Source organism: Delphinapterus leucas, chromosome 10 (assembly GCF_059928025.1).
Source record: "Delphinapterus leucas isolate spDelLeu-1000000601 "Yukka" chromosome 10, BTC_Dleu_Yukka2, whole genome shotgun sequence".
In the NCBI taxonomy this organism is placed as follows: domain Eukaryota; kingdom Metazoa; phylum Chordata; class Mammalia; order Artiodactyla; family Monodontidae; genus Delphinapterus; species Delphinapterus leucas.
The window spans coordinates 32490072-32507678 of record NC_143138.1 but is presented as its reverse complement, the minus strand read 5'-3'; the positions used below and the strand labels follow the sequence as shown (position 1 = coordinate 32507678).

At 41.5% G+C, this 17607-nt stretch overlaps 2 protein-coding genes across 5 annotated transcripts in view; both read right to left on the bottom strand.

The window, feature by feature from the left end:
- The window catches only part of CRIP3 (cysteine rich protein 3), a 21120-nt gene extending 16830 nt beyond the window's left edge, over positions 1-4290 (bottom strand). The window contains exon 1 of the mRNA XM_089918695.1: positions 4186-4290. The gene's annotated coding sequence lies outside the window, so the exon portion shown is untranslated. The remainder of the gene's footprint in view (positions 1-4185) is intronic.
- ZNF318 (zinc finger protein 318) overlaps positions 3648-17607 on the bottom strand; it is a 26606-nt gene continuing 12646 nt past the window's right edge. The window contains exons 5-10 of one of the 4 annotated variants that reach the window (XM_022581959.3): positions 17056-17155; positions 14902-15206; positions 9960-10163; positions 9402-9501; positions 8364-8482; positions 3648-8075 (exon numbers count right to left, since the gene is read on the bottom strand). In XM_022581959.3, coding sequence (XP_022437667.3) covers positions 4755-8075; positions 8364-8482; positions 9402-9501; positions 9960-10163; positions 14902-15206; positions 17056-17155 — 4149 coding nt within the window. In that variant the 3' untranslated portion in view covers positions 3648-4754. Of the gene's footprint in view, positions 8076-8363; positions 8483-9400; positions 9851-9959; positions 10164-14901; positions 15207-17055; positions 17156-17607 lie in introns of those variants that run through there. The other 3 variants (XR_016394609.1, XR_002645767.2, XM_022581961.2) reach the window with 3 other exon arrangements.

Genomic DNA, 17607 nt, shown 5'->3' with positions numbered 1-17607 from the left:
TTTTGTGTACCTGCATTAAAGTAAGCTTTGTGAAGACAGGTATCTTGATTTATATAATGTCCAAGTGCTTGTACAGCATGAATGGAAATGCATAACCAGCTCCACAGAGGTAGGAGCTAGAGAAAGGGAAGAGGAGGAGAGGAAGATGAGTGGTATTCTTGAATGTATGTAACCTAGCCTTGATGGGAGTAGAGGAATTTAGGAAATCTTGAGGGAAAAGCAGCAAGACCTATTTGTAATAATGGAAAACTGATGTGAGGAGTGGAGACAGAGATGCACTGAGTGGAAAGAGATACTTCAAAAAAAAACACTATTTTTTAATACATAAAAGTATACAGAAGAGAAAAAAAACCAGTCTGTAATTCCACATCACCAGATAACCCCTACTGACATAAAAATTTCCTATATGTGTGTACATATTTTATGGGTATAAAATATTTGTATTTTATATAAAATGCATTTTCATGGTCTGAATATTCAAACAAAAAAGATAAAAAATAAAGAGTGAAAGCATCACTCCTTCCTCTTCCAAAGGCAACTTTTTTTGGTTAATTTTTTGGTTTCCTTCCAGAAATAAAACTGATGGCTTGATTTAGTTTTGATGACATGAGGAGGATGCTGGGCCATGAAAAGTTGAATTACTCCTTCAGCTACATCAGAGGGATTTGGGGTTTAATTTACTTCAACATGCCTATGAAATCTGGCTGGAAGGAGAAAGGGAGCCATCTGAAAATCAGAGTCCCCAAAGCCTTTTACTGCTAACTCTAAAGTCAGTGTACCCCTACCCTTCCTATCCTGTTTTTCTTCTAGGAGCTTCAGGGGCAATGTGTCCCCCTCCTGGCCTGGCACCACTATTCCAAATGCTGTTGAAATGAAGGGGCCACAGACAGCCTTGATATGCACTCACTGCTATAGGCAGTGCCTTGTATACAAAGATCTAGGACAGAAGCAAGAGGACAGTTGGCTTCTGCAGTATTAAGCACCCAGCAATTTACAGCTTTTACTCACTTCTAAATTGCTAAGTATTCACAGTTAATTAAAAAAATAGCTACTATTACCACACTGATTCTTTTAATGAATTTTTATTGAGCACTCTTAATGTGCCAGGCAACAGTGCACTGTGAATACAATGATGAAAAAACAGTAAGCAAAGACAGGCTTCCTGCTTTCGAGAGTTTATAATCTAGTTGGGGGGGGATGGGTGGGAAGGACGCACATATTAATCAAAGAAACACATAAATGTAAAAGTACAACCACATTAAGTGCTACAATGAAAATGCACATGGTCCTTTGAAAGTGTGTAAGGGCTTTTTCGTTAAAAATTACAGACATTATTGTAAAATTAAACTCTAAAAGAAGAAATGTGCTCACAACCCCAAACTATTTTCATTTGTCCATATTCTCACAGAATTGTCAATGAATGAAGAGCTTGCTTAGGTTCTCCCCGGGCTTGGTAGGTAAGCGCTGTGAAAGTGAGAACCAGGGCTTTGGAATATGTATTTTCTAAAAACCCCACCTCACTTAGTTCCATAATTTATAGGCTGTCTCCATGATCCCACCTCCAGCTTTTTTTTTTTTTAATAACACACTTAATGTCCCTACTGGATTCCTGTATCCTATACATCCAAACCCCGCATTCCCACTTCCCCATTCTTTTTCAGTCCCTTAACCTGGCAGTCTGATAAATGGACATATGCTCTGGCATGCTTTACTACCAAAACATTAACTAACTTTTTGACTTGTTTTAGAGAGATGGAGTGGCATAGTGTAAAATGGGTATACTTAGCAGAAAGGTCACTCAGAGTATTATGTGTCCTGAAGCTAGCTGTGAAGAAAGAGGTTTATAAAGCAAGAGGCCTCCATTCACAAAGCCAAGGGGAAGTTTTAGGGGGTTACCTACATAACTTAGGTAAAACTTGGTGTTTGCCCAAATTTAAAACTAACTGCTGATCACCTGTCCTCACAATTGAGGGAGTCAAATAAAAACTGCTTCTGATGTTTGCAGAAATTTAAACCATAGTTATATGACACCAAAGCCCACATGTGAAGATTAGGGCCCACCCTTTGCATGTGCCTTTGTCTCCTAAGACGAAAATTTATTCAGCACTGTGATAGTACTGAATAAAAAGAGCCCTACCTCTAGGCGCTGGCAACTGGATTAGAGTTCTGCCCTTCCTTTCACATGGCTTCTCTAGATAGGCTCCAAAACCTGATCCCACCGATCAAAGAGGAAGCTAGCAACACTTCCCGCCCAAACTACAGAATCCTAAAAGCTCTCCCTCTGCTGGTTCAAGGCAAATATGAAGAACACTGTTGCTTCAACTCTTAGAACTGGGCATTATTCTAGAAAAAGCCTAAGATGGGTAGGTGCCTTTGAGTTATCAAGAGAGTACAAGAGGAACGGCTCTAAGTACCCCAGCCCGAGTTACTTGAATTAGTTCTGCCCTTCCTAGATTTTGCCTCTTTTCCCTTCTCCACCCTTCTCAAGTGGCCCTCTTCTAACCTAGAGAGTAAGATTCTGACTCCTTCTGAGACAGAGTGAGTTTAGGACTGAGATCTGGATAGGATTAACCCCTCTCCATGCTTACCCTAAACCCACCCGTCTCTCCCCAAAGGGAGGTAGAACTTACTAAGTGAACAGGCCTGAAAATGAGTAATAACTGGCATTTTAAAACTTTTATGTTCTCTAAATTCCTGTAGATAGGCTCCTAGAATGGAGAGGGAGTAGCTCTCTGGAGAAACAAACATATCTCTGAAGCTCACCTGGGTTTACGTTCTGCTAAAGGGCATCTTCTGAGTCTGTCTATGGTTTCCAGGTCAGAAAGATGCATTGAACTTAGGCTTCAGCCTAAAAAGTAGACCTAAGAAGACTGCTCAGGATGGCCTGACCCTGTACACATTTGGTGTGAGATGGAGATAATGATCCTCCATATTAAAGAAAAAAAATACCCTATGGCACAGTGAGGCAAAGTAACTTGTCTAAAATCACAGCAAGGCAAATGGCCGAGGAACATCCAAGGACCTAACTATTCCAAATCTGTGCCCTTTCCACAAGATGAAGAAGGGAGGCCTGTGCAACTTCTAAACTTCTAAATTAGTCAAGAAAAATAGCCTCCTCGCACTCAACCTAGGGATTCTGCAGCTCTGCACACAAGGAAACAGGAAAACGAGAGTTCTTAGGAAAAAATTCGATCAGCAACTTTGCATTATTTTTGAGGAGTGGGAGAATAAGACTCTGAAGCCTCTGTTGAGCCAGGTTATGAATTGCTGACAACAGGGGTATCAAGAGGAAACTGGGGCAGAGATTAGAAATATAAGGACCAAGCTCCCTGATCCCAAGAGCACCCTCAGCAAGAACATGAGTATTCTTGGGGAGCTCAGTTCCCAGAGGAGCATCGGGAGAGCCAACATAAGGGTATATACAAAACTTCACGATAGAAAGATGCCAAAACCAGACCACTGGTGCCTACTCACTACCCAACCAGGAAGCACTGGGGCACAGGCTATATAAGCTAACAAAAGTAGCCCTGACAACTGGGGAAAGAAGGGTGGGAGGGGGAGACAGGCAATAGGGCAGCAGCATTATTCTAGTTTTCCTGTGGAGTTCAAATGTGTGTGGTTTCAAAACAAAAATCCAGAAAGAAACATGAGATTAATGCATTTATTCCAAGTAATTAATACATTAAAAATAAAGTTAAACTTGTCCAAGCCACTCATAAATCTTTAATCTTTTGAACAAAATGTACAACCCAAAACATCACACTATGGTGGAAATAACTTGGGAAAGGGAGAGGCAGAGGAAGGAATACATATGAGTGTGGGAAGAGAGAATGAGTCCAATCCCAAAGCAAGTTTCAGATCTTCTACCTCTTTAGAACAGAAATGGCTGCTAAACAATTTCACACAAAGTGTCAGTGGATCACAATACAGTGAACAAAGGCCATTTCGAAAATAAAACTGACCCAAAAAGCATATCTGCTCCTGGCACTGAGGCATGAATAAGCCTTACCGATTTGTCGTCTTCCAAAAGTGAGCCTGCTAGATTTTCTTCCACGTTTACTGAGGCCATTTCCAAACAGGTTTGTGGATTAGCAGGACCATCTCAAGCAAAGGCAACAGAATGAGGGAAGTGTGGGGGGTTGACATGCCACAAGGAAGTAAACAGTAAACAAAAGAGCTACTCACGCTGCATTTCAAACAATGTTAAGGCAGGCCCATCCAAATGGAAGCCTAAGAGATGAACAATCCTTCCTTCAGCAGTAGTTTTCCATTTCAGCAGGTTTTCTTGTGTTTCTCCCAGAGATCCATCAGCTGCCCAAGAAATTGGGTGGGAATACAACACAGCAATTGGAGAAGTCAGCTCTGTCTCCCTCCTCCCCCACATTCCAGAAATGGCAGAGTCAAAGCCAAAATACAATCAAAGCACACTATATGGTGAGCCAGATAGACATTTGATTTTAATGACAAAGTAGAAGAAAATAAATTGGCAAAAATAATAATAATAATAATTAACAGAAAATACTTTTTTACAGATATGTATAGAAATTATGATTGATTTGTCTGGTATCTTAAGGAAAACGGAAAAAAGGAAAGGAGGTAAATTTTTTAGCTTCCACGAACATTTACTCTAAGATGCTGACTGCATCTCTTGATGTAGGTTCCAGATGAGATAGCCAACTAGTCCTGGATCATCTGGGCACCTGATTTCTAGAAGCCAATTTGATTCATCCACAAGTAGCTCTGAATTTGTCTTCTCAGTTGTGAACACTGGATTCTGTGTGGTCCTGGGTGTCATCAACTGCAGCTTCTTGTGCAGCTATTTCCTGAGGGACTGTATTGCCTCCAACTACCTGCTCCCTTGTATGGGACCCTGAAGCCATAGATTTTACCATATTCAAAGGGCTGTCATTGTACTCATCTACTTGAGGAATTGCTACCTCCGTGACGGATGCATTCGGTATTTCTAACTGTAGTGGTCCCATCTCCAGGGAACCACACTCAGGAGGGTCACTTGGCTCAGAGAGAGCAGAACATATCTTCTCTTTTTGAACTCCAGATGTCCGTGTGACAAAGTCAACAAGGTCCGGAAGGCAAGGAGATGGCCCAAGGCCTAAAGGATTAATTGTTTCTGATTCCAATCTGAGTGAATCTTGTTTCTCTAACTGAGAAGTTTCTTCTATTTCCTCAGGCATCATTCCTCCTGCTAACAGGTCAAGGGCCTGGTGTGTTCCCTCTAGGCTCCCCAAGCCAAGGCCAACATTTCCTATAGAAAGTCCAGTTTTCAAAATGTTAGGAGTGATCCTCCCAGTTCCGGGATTAGATGAGTTTTGTTCACCCTCTGCTCCGAAGTTAAGCACCAGGGTTTTGGGAGCATCTAATGGAAACTCAGAAAAGGATGGTATTGGTTCAAAGTCAGTGAGAGTGGAGGGATTACTTCCTATAGGTGACATAGAATTTTCTTCACGTACTTTCTGAGACAGGGCAGTTGCGGATCTATGTGCTGGGTCTACCCGAGTATTGCAGAAATCAACACCTATATCCCCCAGGTTCCCCAGAGCAGCAAGCTCTTCTACTTTTAAGTTTGTAACTTCAAAGTTTTCTAAGGCCTTGCTTTCTATTGTCAGTGTTAGTTCTGGATGGACATCTCGAAGATCCAGGGCTTCTGCTTTGGGTTTCTCTAGGCTCTCCCAGGCCTCTGGCTTCTTGTTCTCATCCCAAACAGTCAGTTCATAGATCATTTTACCCTGAAACTCTTTTGATCGTTCTCTCTTCAGTTTAAGGCTTCTGTACCTAGAGGCTCTAGAAGCTGATCCTGGAGCTGAATTTTCTAGCCACTCCTCACTAGCAGTTGAAACTCCTTGCTCCTGTTCACTATCTTTCAAACACGTATCTGATCTGGCTGGGGACTGAAGGAGCAATTCTGGGGCAGAAATTTTCACAGGTGTATCTTGTGGGTTCTGGAGTAAAGACCTAGCTTCTGACGGAAATGAGTCTATTTTTGCCTTTGTGGAAGAGAGTGCCTGTGCGTTCAATTCAGTCACTACTTTACTTTGAGTTTTACTTCCTGTTATCAATTTCTTGGACTGTTTAGCCTTTTTGTCAGTCATTTGCATGTTGGGCTGTTCTACTTCTCCTTCCCACATGTATCTGTTCCCATGGTTCAAATTAGAATCCTCTACACTATTGGGCCCAACATTGGTATCTGTTCCCTCTCCCACTGTCCTCTCAGAGAGCTTCACTTCCCCTTCTTTTGGTTCAGCGCTTGTCTCTACTTCACTTTTTCCACAATCCTTAGATTGGTGGAGCTCTTGGCTTTCCTCATCCTGGTTACTAGATTCCACAAGGTGGGTTTCTAACAGCTTCTGAGATTCCATGGTATGACAGTGTACATGTGACAGCTCAGGGGCTGGCTTGACACCTGGTGGCCCAGGGTCTCCCAGGTCAAGTTCAATTTTCCCCTCTGGAGATACATCCCTATTAGCATCACTCTGGAAGGAACTAGAAGTCCACATGGCCAAAGTCTCTGTCTTTGGGGTAACAGTTTCATAAGGCCTGTTTTGGCACAACCTTGTCAGAGGCTGTAAGAAGCCATAGCTGCTGCCTCTGCTTTTTGAGTCTACATTTTCTACAACCGACCATTTCCCTAGGGACATCAGAGGTTTTGAAATGGGCTTTTCAGGGCTGCTGACTAAAGGAGCAGAGACCAAATTTCTATCTGGAGGCAACTCCTCTTGGGATGCACTGCTGTTCAAAGTAGAAGTGGAAGAGGTGTCTGAACTTTCAGCTCTATTCTCCCCATTAGCCAATGGACCACCACTCAGCTTAGTCTCAGGGGCCCCTTTTCCACCACTACTGTAGAATATGTCATACAGGTCCTTAGCATTGGCTGTGGCTAAGCATGAATTTCGCTTTTCCAATTTTTTGGCTTGTTCACTGAACACACTTGAGAGGGGAGGTGGAGGACGCACTAACACAGAGAATAGGGTCTGGTCCCGGTCACTCTCACTCACCCCAGGAGCCGTCTCATCAGAAGGAATGGCAGCTGGCTGTGCTGAGGCCATGATGGCTACCGGTAATACTGGGTTCAAAATGTTAGGACCCAGGAAGCCAGGGCTGACAGTGTGAGATATAGCTGGGTTTGATTTTACTGGAGCCAAAATAGCATTTGCTTGAGCAGGAGATGGGGCAGCTGGATGAGGTATAACTGGGGGTGGTGGAGGTGGCGGTGGAGGTGGCGGTGGTGGAGGTGGTAGCATTTGTTCAGGTACATGTGATGGCTCATTCTTTTCAGCCAGCACCATTTTTTCCTCTGGAGACCCTTTTAGAATCACCTCTTCCCCTCCAAATGCTTTAGAAATGATGTCGGGAGGCAAGAGGAGATCAGCTGAAGACTCTTTAACCACTGGCAGAGGCTTAGCAGTGGTTCCAGAGGACTTGATGGATAGAAAGGTGTTAAGAGGAGCTGGCTTGCTTACTGTGGCTGAACTTGACTTGCGGAGGACTGTGGATGGGATAGGCAGGTTGGGTCGGATCTTAGTCTGGGTTGAAGTTGTCACTACAGGCATCCAAGGGCTAGTATGTGCAACAACAGTTTTCCCAGAGAGTTTGATTTTGATGGGCTTTGCCCTCCCAGCTTCAGCTCTGCCATCCTCTTTGTCCTTACTATTTTCCACAGTCTCTTCTTTGGGAATACTTGGGGCCACTGAACTTTTTTCCTCCTCTTTTTCTGGCTTCTTCCAGCTGAATTTCCCAAAAGAGGAAGATGTTGGTGGTTCTTTCTTTACTTCTTCTTTTAATTGGAGTTTGATGCTAGCCTTCCTTTTATTTTCAGCCTTTTCAGGGGAGTTCCCACCTTCAGAAACTTGGTCCTCTAATTCCTCAGACACCCTGTCATCCTCCTTTACTTCCTTCATGATCTTTGCCTTTTTTTCTTTCTTCTCTTCCTTTGGTTTCTCACTGAGTTTGCGCTTTAGCTCACTCTGCCGTCGCCGTTCTGTCTCTAGGACCACAGCCAAGCCAGCTTGGCGGTCCAGATTCCGCCGCTCCTCATACAATGGGTTTTCAACCACATATTTCTAGGAAGAGAAAAGATAAAGGCTCAATAACTGGTCAAAATACTATAAGAGAGAAAAGTTGGCCCTACCACTGTTAGAATTCATTTAGTGGAAATCCTCAGAGTCACCTTCCTCAAGGATAAATGGTTCTCTCAGGTCAGCACTGCTTACTAGGATTGAGGAGAACGTCCCAGTGATTATATGGAATTTGAAATATTAATGACTTTTTCTGGCTCTGAGTTTGTTTGACAACATCAAAAGGATTACTGCAGAAAGTAGGAAACTCCATAGGCTACTACAAAGACCAACCTTATATTTCTCATTGTGTTGATAACCCTTCACATGTTGCTCTCCAGAAATTGGATCCCCCAAAAATTCCTCACAGAGCTGGCAGTAATATCCAGTGATGGGAATCAGAAACTCAGAGCCTGGAAGAAGTGGAAGAAAGTCAAGAAAATAAGTCATTTCTACCTAAGATGACAGCAACCAAAGGAAATCCCACTTCCCTTTTGTAGTAAAATGGTTAATGGTATAGAGGACCTTACTCACTTTCAAGTCAGAAGGAGCATTTAGATGAATCCCAGTAGTATGTCTTCCCAACTTAAAGCTTGAACTCAGGACCTCTACCCCTTCTACGTTTTGGGAACACTAACTGGTTAATTCAGGAGTTTTCTGTGCCAGACTCAATTCTGTTGCTGATTCTCCTCAAACTCCAACTAGCACTAAGCATCTTAGGAGATTTAAAAATTATACTCCCAAATAGCCCAGTACTATTGGTATGAGGATCTCTCATGTTGGTATTAATTACTTAAGAGTCTATCTTCTACAGATGTAAAGGATGTAGCAGCACTGACTACTTATAAAGGTAAGAAATTAAGAAGTTTAAAGACAAAGAAACTTTCTATTTCTCAACTTAGCCCCTAATAACAACTATTCAAAAATATTTTATAGTTCTTAGTTGAAAAGGCAGTCATATTGCACCTCTGACTGTTCTTTTTTACCTAGATTTCAAATAAATAAGATTTTGGTGCATAAGCCAGTGACGAAGAAAGCCGTACTTTAGTCTATATGCTGCCAAAGCAAGCACAAAGAAAGTTATGTTTTTCAGTGGAATGTGTATGTTTAACATCTGTTAGATTTTTAGCCATATGGGTAGAGATCATTCTTGTCTTATAGCTCTCTTTATTTCTTTAGGAACTAGTTTTGCATATAGAAGGCAATCTTACAGCTTTGTTAGAAGTAATGGTTATGTCTCACTCTATGCTGCTTCCTTGTACCTTAGTTCAGGGATACCTCTTCCCTGACTGAATGTAAGGAAACCACAGAAAAGGCAGGGAGGAAACACACCTTTTGCAGGAACAGTTATCTTGTCAGTGCGCTTTACAGCATCTTGCTTGGCTTCACTCTGGGTCTTTGAAGCCCAAGGTCTGTTGTAGGGATCCAGTGTCTATTTGCAAGAGGCAGAGGTGCTCACACACAGCACTAAAAACTCAATGACCCACTTCTCTCTCTTTTTCTCCCCCACACCAGGGGGACAAGAAGCCCCCAGCTACCCACCCCCACCCACTCTGCCAACTGTTTAAACGGAAATCACCTGTGGAAAAGGTAAACATATGTTAGAGCAAGTACTAGCAATGGATAAAATGAAACAAATAATCAGGTACTCAAGGAATCAAAAGAGGCAGAAGCCTCACTTACACTTGTCATGGTGTTTAGTTACAGGCAGGTCCCCTGGACTGAGCCCTGGGGATGGTGTCTCCTTTGTTGGTATCTCTTGGCTCTTCAGATTGGGGCTCCTGCCCATATGAGAATGTTTCATTTTCCAGCTTTGTAATGCAGATGGGGGTATAGGAGTTTGAGGGGAAGGAGGGCAAGAATGGAAATAACAGAGGGCAGGATACCTACCTGTGTGTGCTTCTTATTGTGCATATGAGTGAAGAAGTCAAACATGGTCCCACAGATGGTGTTGCAGTCTTTGCACCAGTGATTGCCAGCATCATAATACTCATAGGTAGCAATGGGCTGATCAGACTGCTTAGCAGCTGGCTGGGGGCTCTCGGCAGGCTTGGGGCTCTTAGTGTGGGAATTCTCATTGTTTACCTTTGATTCCTAGAGGGGGAAAAACCTGCACTAAGAAGGAATTCAAAGTAGTCTACATCTGTCTTCTTTCAGAAAAAGCAAATAGCCTACCACAATAACAGAAATAGGACCATATGACCATATTTCCAGTGCCTAAAGCTGCACAAACTAGGAAAAACCCCATGAGAAATCTTCCTGCAAGGCTCAAACAGAACTAATTAGATTCCATAGTGCCATGTCATCGTGGAGAATAAATCATAATGGCAATATATTTACTTATATATCCTAAAATATCTAGAAGAATACTCAAGATTATGGAAACACTGGTTGCCTCTGGGAAGGGGTAATACAGAACAGGAATGGATAGGAGTCTTTTACCGTATACCCTTTGGTAGATGCTAAATGTGCTACCCATGCAATTAAATACATTAAATTTATCAACTGTAATGACAACTAGGGAGGGAAGAAAAACCAAAATGGAAAAGGTAACTGACAGATTAAGCAAGTGCAAAAAATAGATGATAGTGAACTCTCTTATCACAGACACATCCTGATATAGATAACTAGAGAGCAAGGCTGGCATAGACAAAGGGGATAGTCATCTATGTGGGATGACTTAAAAGGATCTGGGTAAAGTATTTCTAACTGCCTAAAGTATCACCATTAGAATTTAACACCTTTGAGTTAACATGAATCCTCTTTTAAAACATATCAACTCCCCAACATTAAGTTATCAATAATAAATACTTTAAGGCTTCCCTGGTGGCACAGTGGTTAAGAGTCTGACTGCCAGTACAGGGGACATGGGTTCGAGCCCTGGTCCGGGAGGATCCCACATGCCGCGGAGCAGCTAGGCCCGTGCGCCATAGCTGCTGAGCCTGCGCTCTAGAGCCTGTGAGCCACAACTACTGGGCCTTGTGTGCCGCAACTACTGAAGCCCACACGTCTAGGGCCCGTGCTCGGCAACAAGAGAAGACACCGCAATGAGAAGCCCGCACACCTCAACTAGAGAAGGCCCACGCATAGCAACAAAGACCCAATGCAGCCAAAAAATAAATAAATAAATTTAAAAAATACTTTAATATGAAATCATTTGTCAGCAAGCTGAGAATAAGATAATTCAGGAAATGAGAATTTCCCCAATAACACTGGGGAGTGAGGCACAGACAAAAGGTAAATTTTGGAACACAGAGAAGGTAAGTATGAACGAGGTTCCACAGTAGACAAGATCAGGGAACTGGGAACCCTGAATACTGGCGGGTGGGGAGAGGAAGACAATATGGAGAAAGGGAAACAATTAAGACTTCAAAGATAATCTTCCCCTATTAGAGTCCTATTCAAGAGTCACTAAAGAGATCGCACCCAGCAGGTAAGGGATGGGCACATGCATACACTGCTGGTGAGTACTAACGGGCACCATCTTTCCAGAAGATAACCTAGGAATACATATTACATACCTCAAAATTCTTTATACCCTTGACCCAGTAATTCTACTCCTTGACATTTATCCTTAGGAAATTATGTCAAACTACAGGTGATTTGGTTGGTTAAATAAATTTTGGTATCCATACAACAACAAAAATAGGGTCGCTAAAAATGATATTATAAAAGTCTATTTATTGACATGGAAAGATGTTCATGATAGACTAGGAAAGTAAGTAACAAAATACATCTGAATAATCAATACAGATATGTAAATAGGCACAGAATGTCAAATGTCACCTTATCCAAAAGACTTTCCCTAACTACTCTATATCCCTTATCCTGTTTTCTTTTTTTTAGGCACTTGTCATTACCTAACCTGCACTTGTTTACTTATTGACTATCTTCTCCCATTTCATTAGAATAAGGACCTTGTCTATATAGTTCCCTGCTATACTTCCCATATCTAGGACAGTGTCTGGCACTTTTTTGGAGATCAAGAAATATTTGTTAAATGAACGAACGGAAGAAGGGAATTTGGAATAATAAACACCAAGGTATTAGTAACAATTGTGTCTAGGTGAACGGAACTGTGGTGTGGGAACTGTATGTGTTTATTTTTATGAAATGACCTATTCAAGAGAAAGAAAATCTCAAACCAACTATGCATTTTAAAAAGAGGCAGGGCTTCCCTGGTGGCCCAGTGGTTGGGAGTCCGCCTGCTGATGCAGGGGACACAGGTTCGGGCCCCGGTCCAGGGAGATCCCACATGCCACGGAGTGGCTGGGCCCGTGAGCCATGGCCGCTGAGCCTGCGCGTCCGGAGCCTGTGCTCCCCAGCGGGAGAGGCCACAGCAGTGAGACGCCCGCATATCGCAAAAAAAAAAAAAATAAATAATAATAATAATAAAATAAAAAGAGGCAAAGAAAGAAGAAATACCAAGGACAGGTAGGAAACAGAGCTTGTAGAGAGAATATTCCTTACTGCTGAAATGAAAATCCAATTGCAACATATCCTTGTTAGCTTCAGAGAGCATGAAGGCTCACTCAAGTCAAGATGATAGATTATCATGGGGTTGGTGCATAAATGGAACCCCAAACAACGTGTAAGTCAGCTACATAGGGTCGGAACTTTCAAGCTCTTCTCCCATCAAAGGCCCTGAACTCAGTGATCCTGATATAAGAATACAGTCTTACCTGGTTGAGAAAGAGAACTCTCCCAGGAAGACATGAAAAAATTAGAGCTTGGCTGACAGAGAACACAGAATATCTTCTTCTCTAACCCCCAACATTAACTGACCATCTACTATGTACTAGATATACCAGATGCCATGGGACACACAAAAATAAATAAGTTATATTCTGTTATTCTCAAGAAGCTCTCATTTAGTGGAAGGCACAGACAAGAGAACTGGCATGATCTTTTTTTTTTTTTTGCGCTACGCGGGCCTCTCACTGTTGTGGCCTCTCCTGTTGCGGAGCGCAGGCTCAGCGGCCATGGCTCATGGGCCCAGCCGCTCCGCGGCATGTGGGATCTTCCCGGACCGGGGCACGAACCCGTGTCCCCTGCATCTGCAGGCGGACGCTCAACCACTGCGCCACCAGGGAAGCCCCCAGGCATGATCTTAATCATGCTTTCAATAAGACAGAATGAAATAAATCTTATAAAGAAACAAAGTAACATACTACGGGAGTGCTAAAAAAGGGCTGACTCAATCTGTATGGAATTCAGGAATTCTTCATGGAGGTGGTAGTATTCAAGTTGGACCTTAGTGGATGACTAGGGTTGGGAGACAGGCTAAGAGGATTATTAATGCAAAATTAGAGAGGCACAATAGCATAATGCACATCTGGAAAAGTACAAGCATTCTAAGGTGGCAGGAGTATAAAGTGTAGTGTCATATTTCTTGAGCACTACCCATTTGCTACGTGCCAGGCACTGAGCTATGTACTGGGGACTATATAGGAGAATGAGACAGATATGGTCCTTGATCCCTTGAACCTTAAAATCTAATTGGGGGACACATGTAATTATATAATTACAACTGCCATAAATGCTAAGAAGGAAAATGTCAGGTATTATGATAGTGTATATCAGGCAAATTTAACAACCTGGAAAATGAAGGAAGGGAGTCAGGGAAATAATTTAATCTGCGATCTGAAGATGAATATGAGTTAGTTAGAAGACAGGATAAGAAGAGTGGGTTTCACATGGTAACCAGAAGGAGGAGAAGACACAAAGACATTAATGATGAAACATTTAAGGAATGAAAATGCCAGTAACGAAATTACAGAGAGCAAAGGAAAAAAGAGGCGTGAAATGAGGCTGAAGAGGTAGGCAAGGAAGTATCTCAATCACCAGCTGAATATGGAGAAAGAATTAAGAGTGTAGCAGCACAAGCAAGAACTGAAGGTGGCTTGAACTTGGATGGCAACAGAGATGATGAGATGAATGGAATTGAGATTTACTTTGGAGGGAAAATTGGCAGAATCTGTAATTGACTTGGTGTGTGGAGCAGTTTGTGGGGGGAAGCACTAAGCATGCTCTTCAGGTTGTTGGCATGAAAACTGTTGGATAGTAGTATCATTCACTGAGATGGGTAACAACAGAGGAAGAAAAGGTTAGAGGGAGGCTGAGCACAATCTTAGTTTACTTTAGGATATATTGATTTTGAGGTGTTTATGAGACAATGAAGCAGAAATAGTGAGTAGTCTGTTGGACACTCAGATTTGAACCTTAGAAGAATCACCTGAGCTAGAGTATAAAACTGAAAGTTGTCAGTATGGTATTTCAGCATAGGACTGAATGAAATGACCTAGGGAGAAAGCAGAATTCTAGAGAATTAGGCTAGAACTGAGCCCTGAAGAACTAAAATATTTAAAGATCAGGAGATTAAACAGGAGCAACCAGCATATAGGAGGAAAAGAAATGTGATAGGAGCCAAGGGAAGGAAACATTTTTTTAGGGGACAGTGGTTCCCTATATCAAATACTGATTTGAGAACTGAATTTGAGGCTGTACAACATAGTGGTGACCTTGTTGCTAAACATGAACCTACAAAATGGCATTACAAGTTATGAGAAAACTAGAAGCCAAACTGGAGTGAGTTAAGGAGCAAATGCTAGAACTAGAACATGGAGGGCCCAGGATTCTACTTTGTGGGCGATGGGGAACTGCGAAAATTCTGAAGGAGAACACCATGATCTGAACTATGCTTTACAAAGATAACTCTAGCAAGACTAAGAACAGATTGGAAAAGGATGCTAAGAAAATGGTTAGTTAGAAGGCTTCTTTAGGAGTCCATGGAAATAAAAGATACAATAAAATGGAAAAGTTGCGTTGTTACCTTGCTGTTGGAAAAGGAGTGTGAGGATGATGACACTTTTTCTGGACTCCTGGATTTTTCTGCTTTCCCAGTCTTCTCTGTAGACTCCCTACTGTCATTTGAAGACTTCTGAGATTTATCCAAAATGTTAATTCCCAAGATCTGAGCCACTTTGTCCAGTTCAGACTGCTTTTTTTCTGCCTCTTCTGCTTCTTGTCGAAGTTCTGCAATGTCCTTCATAATGTTATCCTGAAGCCGACTCACCTCTACCAGGAGTGGGTCTTTGTGACCATCCTTCTCCCTTCGTTTCTTACGCAGCATTTCCCCTGAGTAGTCAAATGTCAACAGAAAGAAGCACAAGGAAAGTTAACAAGTCATATTTCAGTCATAAGTACTAATTCTCAAGACTTTATGGTCACAAAATCTTTCTCCATAAAACATTCTAAAAGCAGGTGAGACTTGCCTTCCACATGGGCTGGTTTAGTTGAAGCTCCTATGGAGGTAAAGTGATTGAGTGATTACATTATTTCTTATGTAAGGGTTATTAACTAAGGATCTATGGATAGGTTTCAGGGAGGCACTGCATGAATCCCTAAAAGGGTATATGCAAGTTTGTGTGCATGTGTGACTATGAATCCTGTGGCTGTCCTCTTCAGAGAACTAAAGAATTACTCAGAGGGCAAAAAACATTCAGTCACATATTTGACTTTATCTGATTTAAGGACCCTTCACCAATACCTCCATTGAGTTTTAGGTTTTGCCTCAAGCTCACCTAATGTTATCTCCTATTCCAAATTGCAGGTCCTCATGAATTAATCCTCACAGGATTAATAACTAAGTTTCTCATCCCTAAACAGCCCAAACCCAAACAGAAGAAATTATATATTCTCCCACTCTCTGCTCTTCCATGCTATCACCAAGCTGTAATATAGAAGCCTTGCTATGTTCTTAGTGTGTATGTGAATTCCTAAAAGCATAGATGAAGAGGTGGAATCAATAGATGCATCATGGAGCATCTTCTTGTGCCAAAAAGGAAGTACTCAAAAAATGATGGGACACAGGAGTCAACTTAAAGGGGGTCTTACTGACCAAATCTGGGGCAATTTGAGCATGAAGATAAATAATAATAGTAAAATATTATTACCTATTAAGAATCCATGAGTTCATACTGTTATAAATGGACAGATAAATGGGGGAGGAGGTGTGGGTGGAAAGCTCCTCCTCATAGTAGAAAGCCAACTAATTAACGAAGATGGAATGATGAAATTAGAAAATTACTATTTAACAACCATCAATAATAATAACTGATTTGGGCAAGGATCATCAATGAATGCTAAAACTAGTGGGCCAAAATTTGAGGAGTAACTGAATATTTACATAGTCTCAAAGTATCTTCCCTGTAAGATACTTATTAACTGAAAAGGGTAAAATAGTAACCTTACAGTGGAGAAACTTGGCAGACGCCACCTTAACCAAATGATCAAAGTTGACACCACCAGTATGGGACAAATCAACACCTGATATGAACTTAGCATCACTTCTGTGATGTTCCTGCCAAAAATGCATAACCTGAATTTAATCATAAGGACACATCAGACAAACCAAAATTAAAGGACATTCTACAAAATACGTGACCTCTTCTGGAGATTCGGGAACTACTACAGATTAAAGGAGACTAAAAGAACATGACAACTGAATGCAATGTGTAATCTTTCATTTTCTTTTGCTTCAGGACATCATTGGGACAACTGATGAAATATGAGTAAGATCAGTAGACTAGTATATTACTGTTAATTTTCTAATTTTGATAAGCATACTGTGGTTATCCAAGGGAATTCTTTGTTGTTAGAAGACACACACTTAAGTGTTTAGGAGTAAAGGAATACATATCTACAACTTACTCTTAAACAGTTCAGGAAAAATTATATACACATACGCACAAACACAATTGAGAGAGAAAAATAGATAGGGCAAATATAGTAAAATGCTAATAATCATGGAACCTGAGAATTCTTTACACTATTAATGCAACTTTTCTATAAGTCTAATTATATTAAAAATTGTTTGAAAGTGAAGCTTCAGTGTCAATGAACCTGTCTGAGAATCCCCAAAGCTCTCCATTTGGGTCTCCTACAAAAGTTACAAAAGGCAGTCATGCAAAGAAGTGTCTGATACCTTGTTGTTTATGAAGCCGCTCCAACTCGGTCCTGAGATAGTACATCTTCTTCTGGCGAGCTTCCCGGTCACTCTTCAGCTTTTCCCTCTCTTCAATAACCTGCAAAGTACAAAATGGTAAGAGATCCTTTAGCCTCCAACATCCCTTTTCTATTGTTCTTTTCCATAAACCTTCACACTAGATAATATCTGAATGCAAGAATCCAAATGCCTGCACACAGAGGCTCTGACTTTAGAGTGAAGGTGATATTTCGTTCCAATCCAAGTGCCAGAATAGAATTATCCTTTCCAGAACTGTACTGACCGGAAAGTACTTTTTTCATACAGGAAGCACTACACTATTAGATAGTAGTTCTGAGCCCAAAAGGAGCCATCAAGAAGGGAACTAATATGTGTTACCGGATGAGGCACTGTGTTAGCTGCATTACATATATCTTCTTATTTAGTCATGATATTATCTGTTTCACGGTAAGAAAATTGAGGTTGCAAAAGACTAAGTAACATACCAAAAGATCATATAGTAAGATGATTTAAAATCCAGATACGCATGCC